We start from the raw sequence: 16,724 nt of genomic DNA, 5'->3' as shown, positions 1-16,724 counted from the left end.
TGACGTCTTTCCTCCTGACTTCATTCATTTCATTTCTACACCATCCAAGACACAGACTTCAATCCTTCTAGAAGTTCTCCCAAGCACCATGTTTCCATAACTGGCAAGTCACAGCTCGATCATTAGACAGTGGTTTAGTACGAGCTGCAACTGGCCATTGTATCTTGCTTAAAACAGTTAACTAGCTGTGACGTGACTTTTTTCTCTTGACTTTGTTACTGAAATCACAGTCTGTACCCCAAGAGGACAAGTTTGGCCCCCCATCCTTGAGAAGTCAATTTAAACAGCCAAATGAATATCATTTGGCATGAAGCTTCAAAGGGAGATGTATTCGATGCAGAGATACTGAAAAGAAGGACAGAGACATCCAGTGACCTCACTGAAGTCTATCTTCAAGGTCCTGAAGGATACTAAAGTTGTATGGCTATGCATATCTAAGCAGTGTGGCCCTGCCCACTCTTGACCCCTCGCTGTCTCTATAAGGATGTAAGTCTGATAAGAGTCCTCTGCTCCTGCCATCCCAGGCTTTTCTTCTCATGGCATGAGATTCTTAGGAAAATTCCAATTTCTGAAGATCTGCTGTTTTAATAGTCTGATAGCTAAAGTGTCTCTTTAGAATATATTCATTATTATATTATATTTGGATTTCTGTGTGAGTATTACCTGGCTTTGCTCTGTACCAATAAGACGCAAACGATCTTTTTAGAGACTATCAAGTTAATTCACCCATCCAAAAGCTTTTCAGACCGCCCAAAAACATTCTAATAAAACCCAGAGAGGGGGGTCTATGTGCATAGCATCTGGTGAGTCTTGTTTCCATTCTCCAAGATCACTGAAATGGGTGTGATTAGGAGGAGCGGGCGGCTGTTACCTTTGGTTCCCTCTGCTTCAGTCCTTCTCCCCCTCGTCACCCCCTCCTGCCGCCTCTCTTTCCCTTCCCTCTAGTGGTGCATAACCTTCCTGAATTTATCTTTTACACAGAGTAATTTAGACTCCTTTCCCCAAAGGAATTCCCACATCAAGATTCATACTTGGTGCTCGGCAAAACAGAAGTCACTCACTGCAGGACCAACTTTGTTTAAAGGTACCTTGCAGATTCCTTTGGTAACATAAGCATATTCTTAGGGTCCCATCAGTTAGCTTCTGTCCCCCTCCCCTCAAAGAACCTGCTGGCTAATTAATGTTTCTGCTTCTCTTTGAGACTATGGTGAGGGAAAGTGGGGTGTTTCTGTAGGAAAGGAACAGAAAGAGAGAGAGAGAGAGAGAGAGAGAGAGAGAGAGAGAGAGAATATGGGAGGGAGGCATTTGACTTCTATTTCAGGGTTGAGGAGGAGAAGACCCTTCAAACCAAAGCTTGAATAAGAAATAATCAACAGGGTGGACAAAGGGGTTGTTCGTTAAGATGGAAGAAAAAAAGAAGGTGGCCCACGGAAGATGGCCAAGTCTTAAATGAATTACAAGTCACAATGAAACATCAAGTGCCGAGGACTCCTCCTCACCTTGGTTCCTTCTCTTGTGCTCTTTCCTAGGATGCTGACCATGTTCTCAAATATAGAGTGTCAGAAAATGCTGCTGGTGGTCATGTCACTTTCAATAACTACCTGGATAATTTTTGAAATTTCTCAGAATTCCACAAAGGTAGGAATGCATTTTTCCACTTTGACCGGAAGCTGCTACCTGTGTGAGTTATCTCCTCAGAGCCTTTTACCCAACCTCCCATTCCAACTCAGGTTCATTCTCCTCTATTTATGGGGTGTTAGAGGGTGAGGACACTAAGTGTCATACTTCCTCACTTCCCATTTATCCTCAGGGTCTTATAATCAGTCTTGTACCTCTCACAGGTACCCGAAATGGCTCTTGCTAAGGCCACCAACTGCCATATCACTAAATAAGTACTTTTCACTAAATCTGGGTGTATATCCTTGGCTATCCAGCCTGCTACTACCTTTTTCCATACAGTGGCTATTTTTAGTAACCAGTATACCTTATAGATTTTGGATATCAGATGATAACTAGAAAAGGCTTACCACTGGAAGTTTGTGTAGGAATTCAGCCATGTTTTGTTAAGTTTTTCCTTGTGGCATTCCTGTATTTAGATATCAGGTACATGTACTCCCATCACTCAGGAGACAGAAACAGGAGGACTGTGAATTTAAGGCCAGCCTGAACTATGTAACAAAACCGTCATCTCAAAAAATTAAATAAACATTAACAACTATAATTCCAATCAGATAAGTTAGAACACAATGAGGACTTTTGTCCTTAATCTATTAAAATATAAATTATATTGAGATATTTTCCCTTCTGGATCCATTTTTATACATGCCTATATAAACATGTAATATATATAAACATTATATATACATATATAATGTAATAACATTTTGGAGAGAAAGAATTTAAAAGCTATGTTCATGGTAAGAAAAGCCTTCACCTTCCCTGTATTATAATAATCAAGTTTTATAATAAAATGTATCATAAAACCAATTGGACAGATTTCCTCATTATGCACATTAGCAATAGTTGAACTAACTAGCAGAAACATCCAGCCATCTGTCCAGTGAGAAAGTGGCACACAGTAGTTACTGGCTGCAAGATGTATAGGAATAGGGAAGAGCAAATTCACTTTCATCAACTTCTTACTCTCCAAGCTCTTATTTTAGAATGAATATATTTCTGTAAAACTCTAACTCATTTTGAGTTAAAACAGCTGGGAGCAGGTTCATTTTTATAGTGCCTTACACCTCTTGTCATTTCAGCTTTGGACTGTTCTGAACACATCCATCTCCTTCCACTCCTGGAACACCTCCACGAAGTCCTCATGTCCTGAAATGCCAATGAATCAGTCAAAGCTACCAACAGAGACTAAGCTAAGAGGAGAGATCCCTAAAATGACGACACCTGTCAAGTCACCAACAGAGAAAGAGCTGAGAGTCAGGGAGATCCTGTCGAAGCTAGATGGGCAGATCCCACCCAGACCCTTCACCCACCTCAACACCACCACCAGTGCCACACACAGCACAGCCACCATCCTCAACCCTCGAGTTAAATACTGTAAAGGGGACCAGCTGGACATCCTAGTAGAAGCTAGGGACTACCTAAGAAACAGGAAGGAGTATGGTGGAGACTTCCTGAGGGCCAGGATGTCCTCCCCAGCCCTGAAGGCAGGAGCTTCTGGAAAGGTGACAGACTTCAACAATGGCACCTACCTAGTTAGCTTCACTCTGTTCTGGGAGGGCCTGGTCTCCCTGTCTGTCCTGCTCATCCATCCCAGTGAAGGGGTGTCAGCTCTCTGGAGAGCAAGGAACCAAGGTTATGATAGAATTGCCTTCAAGGGTAAATTTGTTAATGGCACCTCCCAGGTCTTAACTGAATGTGGCCTGACCCTAAACTCAAGCAATGAACTCTGCAAATACCTGTACAGTGGTGGTGAAGAAGTCTTCTACTGTATGAAGCCTCAACACATGCCCTGTGAGGCCTTGACCCACGTGTGTACCAAGCAGCAAGATGTTTCTTTTCTTACTGACAAAGAAAAAGATCTTTTCCAGAAGTGAGTATATTCTCAGTACAATGAGAGGTTCCCCCAGGCAGAGCTACACTGTCCATCTCAATATTGAGCAAGACCTCAGACGCTTCCACCACTCAAGATTCCGGTAAGACCTATGTTGTCTTTACTGGGCCCCCGTTCATGCCACAGCTTGCATTCCTATTGACATACTCAATAAAGGGGGCTGCCCAATAAAAGGGAACCAAATAAAGTATATACCTCTGCTTCTCCCTGACAACCAGTGTTGACCTGTTTGGTCATGTTATTTTACTATAGATCTAGGTTTTACAAAATATCTGCCATATGAAACTATTCTGCTATGGCTCACAGATGTCTCTCTCACCTTCTCCCCGCAAAAGATGCCTTGATAGTATCATTATCCTCCACCTCCTCCATCACATCCCATACAGTTTGCCTCTTAAAATCTTTTGTTCGTCCATTTATCTCCATGTCTTGTGATACTGTGCCAGCTGAGACCACCCCCTAGATGACTCATCTCACCGTGACTATTGTGACAGCTAGCTGGTGGGACTCTCTTAGCTGTCATACTCTACTTTGACTCTCTCTCTCTCTCTCTCTCTCTCTCTCTCTCTCTCTCTCTCTCTCTCTCTCCTCCCTCCCTCCCTCTTTTCCTCCTTTGCATACCATAGCAGGCTTTATTTGTTTATTTGGCAAACACAGTCAAAGCATGTTCTAGGCCAGATGTTTAGTGCTATAGCCACAAAGCTCTGCTCGGCTCTATACTGCAGCCTGAGCAATCCTGCTAAGAAGTCAGCTCCCACTAGTCATCAATTCATCCTCTGAGAAGATATGGCTCATGTGCACTTCTTTGGGTAGACGAGTCCTCCATCCTCCCCAACTTGTGGCCTAGCAAATCCTGGAAGCCTTCGACTGAACAGGCTCCTCAAACCTATTTGTCAGTATGCCTCCTCCTGGCAATCATAACTGTGGCCAGGCACACCTTTCTCCTTCTGCTTACACATAACTTCCAGATCTCCTTGCTCTCCATGGAGGTGGAAAACGCCTCATTGCTGAAAATAAACCATCGTGGTTTCTTCATGGGCTGCATTGAAAATTTGCAAAGGTAACTGTCACCACACACCTCAGAGCTGTGAGCCAAGCCCTGAGACACCCTTTCAGCTGGAATCCTTTTCTGTTTACATGAAGACAAAATCTACAGCCTCCCCACACAGCATCCCCGACCCACTCCCCCGCATCCCCACCACTGCTGACTCTGTAGCGGTTACACACACACACACACACACACACACACATTTCTTTTTTCTTTACTTTGTAACAAAGTAAAATGCTGGTTTCTTAGCTACTCCTTTCTTAGAAGTTTTCTAAGTCAAGTTTAGAATCTTTTCTCCTTAAGCTTTCAAACACAAATGATTAGTGGAAGTAAAAGTAAACACCAAATTTGGAAAAACAACCCACTGCAGAATCTTGCCTAGACATCTAAGCTTGAGCTCCTGGTATGCAGTTCCCTGCACCCCTTCTGAGTGAGCGAGCGCGCAGCTGGGTTTCTATTCCTTCCCTTTTATTTCTGATTGTGCAACTCACCCAATCTTTTCCTACGCACTAACTACCCCCAGGTCCACAGCAGGCATTAATTCATGCACCACACTAAACTCTGCTTTCTATCAATCATTGAGAGAGGTCTTAAGGATACAGAGAGACCCAACAGATGGCCTACCTACCTTAGATAACTTTCACTCTTTATAAAACAAGTCTTCTGGGTTAAAAAAAAAAAAATTGAAAGTGAACTAGCAGAAGACATGCCTGAAAAGAAAAGCAGGGGCCCTGTGGTGAGAGGTCTATGTGCTACCATAGCGAGTCTGCACTCCTCAGGTAAATGATGGGAGAGTGATCGACTTTAAATGATAACATGTGAGCATCTGCAGGGAGAAGATGCTGTGTCCGTTGTATTAAAGAATTTAGGTGGTCTTAAACTGACACCAGGAGGCTCATTGTGATTTAAGGATAACACTATTTGAGTAGGTGGTGTGGAAGCAATTTTTAAAAAAAAAAATGCAGTTTTTATGGTTATTTTAAAGATTTATTTATTGTGTACACAGTATTCTGCCTGCATGTGTCCCTGCAGGCCAGAAGAGGGCACCAGATCTCATTTCAAGTGGTTGTGAGCCACAATGTGGTTGCTGGGAATTGAACTCAGGACCTCTGGAAGAGCAGTTGGTACTCTTAACCACTGAGCCATCTCTCCAGACCATAAATTTTCGTTTTGTTTTGTTTTTTGTTTTTTGAGACAGGTTTTCTCTGTGTAGCTTTGTGCCTTTCCTGGAACTCGATTTGTAGATCAGGCTGGCCTTGATCTTACAGAGATCCGCCTGCCTCTCCCTCCTGAGTGCTGGGATTAAAGGCGTGCACCACCACCACCACCACCACCACCACCACCACCACCACCACCACCACCACCACCGCCCGGCTTTATGGTTATTTTAAAAATCTGAAGCTTCTAAACATACATTGACTGCATGTCGCAAATGTGTCCAATGTCCCAGACTCCAGGAACTCCCAATAGGATCGAAAGTTTTCCCAAAGCCTGCTTCATTTATAATACCCCAGAGACCTTTCGAATAATAGTTTCTAGTCATATTATCAGAAGTTTAAAACGGACCCTTGCTTCCTTTACAAGCGGGTTATTCACATTACCTGTGTTCCACGACAAACCTCAGGCTAATTTGTCACTTTTGTTTTCTGAAGGTCCAACATAGGAGTTGAAATGATGAAGAACCCTAAGTACATTAGTGTCTCTCAATGCAACAGTAAGTCTCTTCTACCCCGTGGTCGCTGCTCCTCTTTCTTTTCTATTCTCTTGCTTTTGGAGATAAGGTCTAACTGTGTAGACCAGGCTAGCCTCAGACTCACAGAGGCCTGGCTGCCTCTGCCTCCTGAGTGCTGAGACTAGAGTGTGAGCCACCACACCCAGCGGAAGGTACTTAGTGATGTGTGCCTCTAAGCAGAGGGAAGGTTTTTTTCAGTATTGATTGTAATTTTCTTGATTATAATTCCTAATAAGTATCCAGGACACCAAACAGGCTGGGTGTCAAAGATAGAAACCAATTCAAAAAATTATTTCATATCCCTTTGATAACTTACTTCATCTAGATTCATCCCAAAGGTAAAAATATCCAAACTTGGCCATTCATATACTTTCCCCTAGGAATTCATATCCTAGGGCCCAAGCTACTGCACAGATGTCTTTGGTGGAGAATGATGGCTTCAACATTGTAGATTTAGTTTCTAAATCTCCATTAGCACAATCTCTAACGTTTGGCTGTACCACTTACCAAGTTTATATGGTATTTTCATCTTATTAAATGTTCAGTGGCAAACACAAGGCAACATTACATAAGAAAGAATATTTATACTGCCTTATCTCCAAAACAACAAAGCACAAAGCCCACTTTAGTTCATCAGTAACACCAATACACTTGGCAACACATAAGGATTTATTGCCAATATTCATTCATTTATTCAATAAATACTTATTGAGGGTATGGTAGATAATGAGGCATTGTGGGAAAATGAAGAAAAATAAAGGCTTAAAAAACTAGTAATGTAAAAACCATTCAACCTGTAAGAAGCCATGCACAGAACTTCCATTTCAGTGACTGGCTAACCCCAGAATGATATCTGCAGTCAGGGAATAAGGGGGTGAAAAAGAGAAATCTCATAAAGTCCACAGGAGAGTTGCCAGATATAAGTAATAATCATGCAAAGAATCGATTAAATTTGAGTAAATTCAAATTGCCTCTGTAGCTGTTAACTGAGATGAAGGAGAAATAACATGTCATGAACTCTCTAACAAAGTACTCTTCACCAGAGTGATTGAGATTTAGTGTGTTATCCTGCACTTTTTCGTCAATAACTTTTGATCAGATAAACTTTAGTAATGAGCAAAATTATCACGAGCAATTTTTAATAGGCCAGTCTGGCAGACATATTGTAGAATGTAACCAAGGATGAGGCTAGAAACAGCAAGAGCTGAAATCACTGTAATTCTTAAACCTCATGTTAGAGATTTCAGTGGCATATTTTTTTGGTAGAGTTTTAAAGTCACACTCTAAATGAGGAGGGAAGTGCTTTAAAGATTAATGTTTGTTCACAACTGAACAACTGGGCGTGGCCTAGAAGATGCTTACAGATGTCACCAAGGGACATAATGAGTGTAAATAGAAAAGATGCTGCTTCCAGAAGGAATGACTTCACATTGAAAAGATGGTAGTTTCTCTGCATTCCTTTCTTATTGCCACTATAACAGAGTGGTGTAAAATGAAAGGAAAACACACTGTTTTAGCTTGATATTTCAGGTGCTTAACATCAGTCTCATTATCTTAGGGTTTCTATTGCTGTGAAGAGACACCATGGCCATGGCAACTCTTATCAAGGAAAGCACTTAATTGGGGCTGGCTTACAGTTCAGAGGTTCAGTCCATTATCATCATGGCAGGAAGCATGGTGGAGCACAGGCAGACACAGTACTGGAGAAGGAGCTGAGGGTTCTACATCTTGACTGCAGGCAGCAGCAGGAGACTGACACACTGAGTGTGGCTTGAACATACATGAAACCTCCAAGCCCGCCCCCCACAGTGACACACTTCCTCCAACAAGGCCATACCTCCTAATGGAGCCACTCGCTATCGACCAGGCATTCAACCACATGATTCTACAAGGGCCATTCCTATTCAAACCGCCACACTTACTACACTCAGTCAAGGGACAGCTGACTGTATGTCTTTCTGGCTCAAGAGAAGAGTGTTGCTGTGCCTGCTGCAGTTTCTAGAGGCTGCCCACATCCCTTGTAGCCGACCCTCAGGCCCCAGAGCCACAACCATGTCAAATATTCACGCTACATCTCTCTTGTCCATCCTGCTGCTTCCTTCTTCAATTGATGAGATAAGGTTGACCCAGATAACATAGAATAAGCTTCATCACAGCCCAGATACTCATTTACACCTGGAAAATTCCTTCTGCCATAGAAAGCAACATCGTCACAGGTTTGAGGAATCAAGGCCTGGGAAATTTCAGGGACAATGCATTGCGGCCATTAGTACACCTTCCACAATCTCTAAAGTAATTAAAAAGATGATAGGGTTATATATGATTGGCCACATATTGCCCAAAATATCATCGTTAATCATGAAATAAACATGGAGGAGTTAGTGTAAGAAAACAATGCCCCAAGACAGGTGGCGCACACCTTTAATCCCAGCACTCAGGAGGCAGAGGCAGGAGGATTTCTGTTAGTTTGAGGCCAGCTTGGTTTATAGAGTGAGTTCCAGGACAGCCAGGGCTACACAGAGAAACCCTGTCTTGAAAAATCAAAACAAAAAAAAGAGAGAAAACAAAGCCCTGACTTACAAGTTTATACATGATATGCTTTATTAAAAAACAACAACAAAAAAAAAACTTGCAGAGTTTGTCTGTTGGTAGTGGCTTATCATCCAAATAAATGTACAGATCATTTTCTCAGTGCATTATCAAAGTAGGGAATATTTACTAATGATGGGCCTGAAGTTTCCACACTTAGTGTTCAGCTGTTGTGTGTGCAATGCTGCCATACCGTCTAGAAACCCAACTGTGCCACAACAAAATGGCAACATGATTAATGCAATTAAAGGAAGTTCCATTTGGCAACTAAATTGCTAGGATTTGAGGGTCTAGGCTAGGTGAATTTTCTAATCCTGCCACCAGCCCCATGTCACTTTGTCCATAGGTTACAAATAACAGCTGCTCCTGGGGACGTGGTCTCAGGACCCACCTTGGATACCTAAACATGTAGATGTTCAAATTCCTTACATAAATAAAATGGCCTATCATTTGTATATAACCTATGCACAACAGCTTCTTACGGACTTCAATCAGCTCTAGAGTATTTCTAATACCGGCTATAGTGCAAATGCTGAGTAAGTGGTCACAATTCAATATTGTTGAGGGGACACTGATGAGACAAAAAAGGATTCACCTGCTCAGCACAGATGAGTGTCTTTCCGGAATATCTTTCATGCATGGTTGTTTCAATCCATGGATACAGAGCCTATGAATACAGCAGGCTAAGCAAGGACCAGCAAGGTGGCTCAGCAGGGAAAGACATTCGTCATCAACCCTAACTACCTGAGTGTGATTCCTAGACCAACATAGTAGATGGAAAGAACCGAGCCCTGCTTGCTGGCCACTCACCTCCACAGGCACATCACACTGTGACACATATGTACACCCATGCATACAAACACACGCACACAATAAGTCAACCCAATTTTGTTAAATGCCACAGAGGGCTAGCCATATAGTCCAACCATTTAATGATGTTCTGTTTCGAGGACACAGTCAACCAGAAACTGCAAGGTCCTTGAAGGAAGCACTACATGAGGACAGAAAAGCAGAGAGATGACCAGTGCCTAATGTCTACTCCTTTCACCTTGTTTGCTAATAGAAACCAGTATTCTAGTCCAGCTCACGGTCAGCTTTCTAGTGGCTCCTGGATTCCGTGGCTGAACTTTTTCTAAGAGTGTGAATAGAAGTGATACCTGAAAATTCTAAGCCGTATGTTCCTCTCCTTCCTCCTGGCTGAACTGCAGCTAAAATGTGAGAAAATAAATCCCCTTTCAGCCTGGGATGATGCTGTATCAGAAAGAGCAGAGTAACGAGATAGACGGGACTGTGGCTCCCAATACTATACAACATTAGCCCAGGGCTGCTCACTTGGAAACTGGTCCATGAGGAGGAAATCTTTCTATCTGTAAATCATGCTTGCTGACCTTTCTTATGGCATTCCTATGTAACACAAGAAGTGATATTAGTACAGGGATGTTGATGCGATAAAACCCAGGCTGTGAGATAATGATGTACCTGGGTGCTAGAATGCTTGACTGCCACGCATGATGCCCTAGGATCCATCCTAGCACTGTAATACATATGTTTGTTTGTTTATTTGTCTCCCCCGTCCCAGTGTGTGTGTGTGTGTGTGTGTGTGTGTGTGTGTGTGTGTGTGTGTGCGTGTAGGCATTAGCTCAGGGGTAGTATACCAGCACGAAGAGAATGACAAGAAAGTATGATGCGAGCAGCCATGTTGTGCTGTGATAAAACATCAGGTGCCCCGCCACCGGGATGTCTAGAAAGCAGACCATGACAGAGCTGTCATGTAAGGGGGACTTGAGAAAGTAGATTATTATTAGTCCATGTGAGGTACAGCTTGCCACTTTTAGCAGAGTCCTACTAAGACACTGTTGAGCTGAGCATTTCATCCTAGAGTGTTTAAATGGACCCATACTGTTAAGTATTAAGTATCAAGCCTTTGTTAACTAACATTGTTCTTTCACTAATGAAACAGAGGTAAGGGTAAGATTTGCTGATGAGGATACCAACTGACAGACCACTGTAACATTACTCAGGTTAGAGACAAGACTTTGTGACCAGAGAACCAACGAGAATGTCAAAGAAGGGAAAAAGTGTCACTCTGAGCTAATGACCAAATTTAGGAGAAAATGAACAGAGAGGGGTTGAGATGACCCAGAGTCACTCAAAAGATTGAGTAGCAAAATCGTCTTCATATCACAGTGTTATTTCACTGTTTGTTTGTAAGAATAAATAATTTTTGCAATACTTTTTATTATTACAAAAAAAAAAAAAAAAGAGGAGCCTGGTATGGTGGCGCACTACTTTAATCCCAGCACTTAGCAGAGGCAGGCAGATCTCTAAGTTCAAGGCCAGCCTGGTCTACATAGTGAGTTCCAGGCCAGTCAAAAATAAAGTAAGAGGGAGAAAAAAAGTTTAAGTAGTTAGAAAAAGAAACAGATAGAGAAAGGGGGAGGGGAACTGATGGGGAGACTGGGCGTTTGACTCATGCCCTCAAAACCACTGTCCACAAACATCTGTTGCCAGAGAGTGAAAACGAGAGAAAGAAATGTCAGATGGGGACGGAGATTCCCACGCCCAGCGGTTACACTTTCAGAGGAAGCTGGATGGCAGCCCAGTGCAAGCAGAGTCTGTTCAGCTCCAGTCAGATAAGTGACTGTTTGAAAGGAAAACTCATTTACCTCCTGGGAGACTCAACTCTGCGTCAGTGGATCAACTACTTTCCCAAAGTTGCAAAAAGTATGTAATCATTTTTATATTCCTTCAGAGACTCACGCTGACCCTATGGTGCTTTGAATGTGGTCTCCTTCCTCTTTGCCAAGGCTGGTTTGTTTTTTTATTTTATTTTACCTTCTAGGTTTGAGTCTTTAAATATATTTTTTAATCTCCCTCTCATAAATATTGTTCTTCCTTTCCACATTACTTCATCATTACCTTCTACTTAAAGATCCTTTCTGTGTCCTTGTCAGCCCTGAAGCCTTTCGATCTGCATGGGACTGGACTATATAAGAAACATTTGCTTCTGGATGCTGAAAGGCACACTCTGCTTGAATGGAAAAAGCACAGCCATCCTTTCATCACGGTCCAGCTCTACTCTGTGATAGATGATGGCTATATTCCTCAGGAAATTGACCGCTTACCAGGTGACAAAGATACTGTCGTCGTCATTACCTTGGGCCAGCACTTCAGACCCTTCCCCATGGAACTTTTCATTCGTAGAGCCATCAGTATCCAAAAGGCTATTGAGCGACTCTTCCTCAGAAGCCCTGACACTAAAGTCATCATTAAGACAGAAAATATCAGGGAGATGCACTTAGATACAGAGAAGTTCGGAGACTTCCACGGTTATATTCAGTATCTAACCATGAAGGACATTTTCAAAGACCTTCATGTGGGTATCATTGATGCCTGGGACATGACCATTGCATGTGGTAGCTACCTGCTCCACCCACCTGACGAAGTGATTGGAAATCAGATTGCCGTGTTTTTAAACTACATTTGCTAAAGCTACATCACTAGGAGCCAATGTCCACCAGCCATGCCAGGTGTTTTATCAGTGAAGTTTTATTCAATTAGGGTCTGTCCAAGAAGAAATCAAATAATTTAAAAGAATCTGTCTTGGAATAGAGATGCCACTCAGTTGAAAGAGTGTTTGCTTAGCAGGCATGAGGCCTTGGGTTCAGCTGTCAGCACCACATAAGCAGGGAACAATGGTACATGGTTTTCATTCCAGCACTCAGGAGGACAGAAGTTCAAGGTCATCTTTAGTTACACAGTCAGGTCAAGGAGAGCCTAGGCTACCTGAAAACCTTCCTTGATTAAAAATAATAGTCATGGCCGGGCGGTGGCACACACCTTTGAGCCCAGCACTCAGGAGGCAGAGGCAGGTGGATCTCTGGGAGTTTGGGGCCAGCCTGGTCTACAGATCGAGTTCCAGGATAGGCTCCAAAAGCTATGCAGAGAAACCCTGTCTTGAAAAACCAAAACAGAAATAATAATAATAATAATCATAATCATAATAATCATAATAATCTTGACAGGAAACATACTTAAGAACAGTGACTACAGAGACAGGATATAAAGCTAAGAAAACTAGGTGTGAAGGACAATCTCAGAATGCACTCGGTTTATCTCCGTGTTAATAAATACCGTTGTTCTTTAGGTAAGTTTGAGTCATGACTTCTGTTACTCTTGGCTGAACTAAGTGTCAGTAAGGGTTAAAGGGAACAGGCCTGTTATTGCCATTTTGTTCTGAGATTTAAAAAGAGAAACACCTTTTTTTTTTTTTCTGCAAAAGAGCAGAGGCTTTGGGGACTAGCTACCTCTGTCACCAGTGTTCACTTCTGCCGCCAAAGCACAAATCAAGACAAACATATAAGCAAATAAAAATGTTAGTGTTTCAGAAACAAAATCTAGTAATTGAAGGGGTATAGCAGCAGCTCGTGGCTGGCGCTAGATGCTGCGGTGGCGGAAGAATCACGAGCCATGGTTACCTTTTTCGCTCGGAGGACAGAGAAAATACGGAAAGAGGGCCCGTGGAGGTACGCCGCTTTTTCGGCTGGGATGCCGTGGAAGGCTGATGTTGTAATAAGGAAATAATCCATACAGTAATGAACACTGAAAATTGATGGGGGGGGCGGGGTTTTGAGACAGGGTTTCTCTGTGCAACAGCCCTGGCTGTCTTGGAACTCACTTTGTAGGCCAAGTTGGCCTCGAACTCACAGAGATCTGCCTGCCTCTGCCTTTCCCCAACTATTTTTAAAAAGCAGAAACCATTCTTAGACCACAAGAACTAAAATAAATAAACAAACAAACAAAATTAAACACAGAGTGACATGTTCAGCCTCTACGTCATGCTTTGCAGACACTTTATTTGAAACAAACAACGACAAAATGGGTAGAACTCAACAACAACAACAACAAAAAAAAAACCCTCAAAAACTAAAGAGGAAATCAATGTCAAACAGAAAATAGGAGAAAACTCCAGGCCCTGAAAAAAAATAATCAATCAGAAAACCACAGGAAGTATTAGTTACTGAACGAAACACAGCCATCATTTCTTGGGATGTTAGCATTGCTTTTCCTGGGGAGACACGAAGGAAGATATTCCACACTAATCTACTGAGTATACCGGAAAGTTTGGGGGGGCATTATTTAAAGGTGTGTAGGTGGCTTTTTCTCTTCAGCACTGCAGAACCCAGGACCTTGAACATCCTAGGTCAGCACTGCAGAACCCAGGACCTTGAACATCCTAGGTGCTATCCTCTCCCACCAAGCGGCATCTCTAGTCTGTTTCCTAGGTTGGAAATAGGAGGCATACATTTGGATGCTGCTCCTCAGTAAGTTAGGGAATCGAGGCTGAGAAAAACAGATGTCAGCTAATAGTCCTCCCGGGTCACAAGTTCTAGGCCAGCCCATTCTACAAAGTGAGTCCCAGGCAAGTGTAGACAGAGGAAGACAAACAGAAGTCAGAGTCCTAAGTTAGTTGGTCATTTTCTCAGAAAAATAAGAGACTAAATAGAAAAATTTGGGATGGGAGCCTAACACAAGCTCAACACACAAAATTTGATTTTTTTTTAATCCCTATAGAAACAGATGATCAGACAAACGACTTCAATTGTGTGGTATCTGCACAGAAATTACGTACACCTTTCAGTGTATTAAGTCATAGGCATTTAGTACTTTTTGACCCATGGTAAATTATCCTTTAAATATTTACTGTGGTGAAACATATATTCTGCTTATAAATATGTACAAAATTTAGAAAATAATGCAAATCTTTAAAAACTGTTTGAGTAACTCAATGGTTAGGAATAAGCGCAAAGGGAGATGTGTATGATTTGGGTACACATTGTTCCCAAGTAGAAGGATTAGACACTCCTATAGTTTAAATGCAATTCTAGTCAAAGTCTGAATGGAGTGTGTGTGTGTGTGTGTGTGTGTGTGTGTGTGTGTGTGTGTGAAATCATTCTCAATTTTCTAAGGGGATTTTTAGAGACAAAAAAATTAGATATTGCTGAAAATTAATAGGGTTAAAGAAGTTCCTTTCTAAATATGAAGATTTGTTTCAAAGCTATCAAACATGACAGTGCCAACATGGCAGAGCAGAAGGGCAGGAAGAACCCTGTACAGAGAGTTGCTTACTTTGTGATAAACAGGGCACTGATGAGCAATGAGGAAGACCATTTCCTGAGTCAGAAGGTCAGGGGAGAGGACCTGCCAATAAAGCGCTTGCTACGCAAGCCTGAGAACCTGAGTTTGGAACCTCAGAACCGACATCAAGATCCAGGCGTAACAGTGCACATCTGTAAGCCCAGCTGAAGAGGAGGAGACAGGGAGACCCCTGGAGTTCACTGACCAGCCAACCCAGCCAAATTGGTGAGCCACAAATTCAGTGAGAGACTCTGTCTCAAAAAATAAGGGGGAGAGATACTGAGGAAGATCCTGATGTCAACTTCTGGTCTCCACATGCACCCTCACACACATGTATGCACACACCCACATGGATACATACACAACATACTCATGCCACACACACACATCAATGAAAAAACACCTAGAAATGAATAAATAAGAGTTCTGGGAAAGCAAGACATAAGAAAATTTTCATACATTACACTAGTCTCTGAAAATAAAATAAATTTCAGGGGGAATAAAGGTATAATTGTGGAAAAAAACACAGCAGGGAAGATAAATGACAAGTGGGGTGGGAGGCACTTGGAACTTATATCCTTAAAAAGAAGCAGATCTATCTGTCATTTAGAGATCTCTTGAGAAGAAAAAGAAAAAGATCCAGAGAGAAAAATTAGCCATACAGTAAATGTGTGTGTTAGCCCTGTATGTGTGTAATTCGGAAATTTAAATGGCCTTTATGCGCAAAAAAAAACCACATTTTTTTTCTAAAAAAAATCACATTAAAGTTGAACTGAGAGATTTCTCATCTATCAGACTGGCAGAAGTCCAAGTTTGGATATACACTGTGCTGATGGGCCTGTGGAGAAGCCGGTGCTCTCAAGCATTGCTGATGGAAACACAAAACGGCATGGTGCCTATGGAGGGAAATTTGGGAACGTTAAGAAAAATTACATATGTATTTGTTTACCTTTTGGCCCAGCATTTGGAAAGCTACTAGCGGAAAAAAAACACAAAATGACTGTGTGCAAGATTATCCATCGGAGCATGATTAGTGATAGCAAAAAATGGGAAAACAAACCAAATGTGCATCTGATGGAGGACCAGTGAGATGAATTATGATGCCTTTTTCAGAACAATACAGTGCAGTATAAAAAGAGACTAGGAAACTCTATAAACTGTAACGATGAAACCTCCAGGATAAGCAGGGGAAAGAACAGTGCAGTGTGTACTGTGCAACCTCTTGGGTAATAAAAATGGAAGGATACCATTAAATGTATTTGTTCATTCTAACAACAAGAAACTAATGGAAAATAAACAAGAAATGGATAAAATGTAGTTTGTAAAAACTTGAAGGATTTGTGGGTAGAAGTAAGACTTCTGTAATATACATAGTTTTCATTCTGGAACCACGTGACTTGCATATTAAACATATTAAATCAAGAATTTAAAAAAAGGTAAGAGACTGGTTCAATATCTGACCCACATGATGGAGAGTGAGAACCAGCTTCCCTGAGTTATGCTCTGACCTCCACTCATGCACCATGGTGCCCCTGCCCCCACACACAAAATACATAAAAATGTAATAAATTATTGTTTTTAAAAATAAAAAATAAATTCTGAAAAATGCAGTCACTATTTAACAGCAAGCTTATACTCTTAGAAAT

At 41.9% G+C, this 16,724-nt stretch overlaps 1 protein-coding gene across 1 annotated transcript; it reads left to right on the top strand.

Moving 5' to 3' along the window:
* Positions 1-982: 982 nt before the first annotated feature.
* LOC114690227 (NXPE family member 1) lies at positions 983-13,091 on the top strand. Its single transcript, XM_028864840.2, has 6 exons — positions 983-1,084; positions 1,530-1,638; positions 2,760-3,550; positions 6,272-6,333; positions 11,452-11,664; positions 11,895-13,091. The coding sequence occupies exons 2-6, from the start codon at positions 1,531-1,533 to the stop codon at positions 12,428-12,430; spliced, it is 1,710 nt and encodes a 569-aa protein (XP_028720673.1). The 5' UTR covers positions 983-1,084; position 1,530; the 3' UTR covers positions 12,431-13,091.
* Positions 13,092-16,724: the final 3,633 nt, after the last annotated feature.

This window comes from Peromyscus leucopus, chromosome 7 (genome assembly GCF_004664715.2).
Source record: "Peromyscus leucopus breed LL Stock chromosome 7, UCI_PerLeu_2.1, whole genome shotgun sequence".
NCBI classification, from domain to species: Eukaryota; Metazoa; Chordata; class Mammalia; order Rodentia; family Cricetidae; genus Peromyscus; species Peromyscus leucopus.
Note: the sequence above shows the minus strand (reverse complement) of the source record. Positions and strands in the feature narration are given on the sequence as shown.

Bases quoted from the DNA above. Each gene is read 5' to 3' on its own strand.
- LOC114690227 (XM_028864840.2), top strand. From the start codon at position 1,531: ATGCTGACCATGTTCTCAAATATAGAGTGTCAGAAAATGCTGCTGGTG. The intron at 6,334-11,451 runs GTAAGTCTCTTC...ATCTGTTGCCAG, and splicing joins TAGTGTCTCTCAATGCAACA to AGAGTGAAAACGAGAGAAAG. The intron at 11,665-11,894 runs GTATGTAATCAT...TGTCCTTGTCAG, and splicing joins CTTTCCCAAAGTTGCAAAAA to CCCTGAAGCCTTTCGATCTG.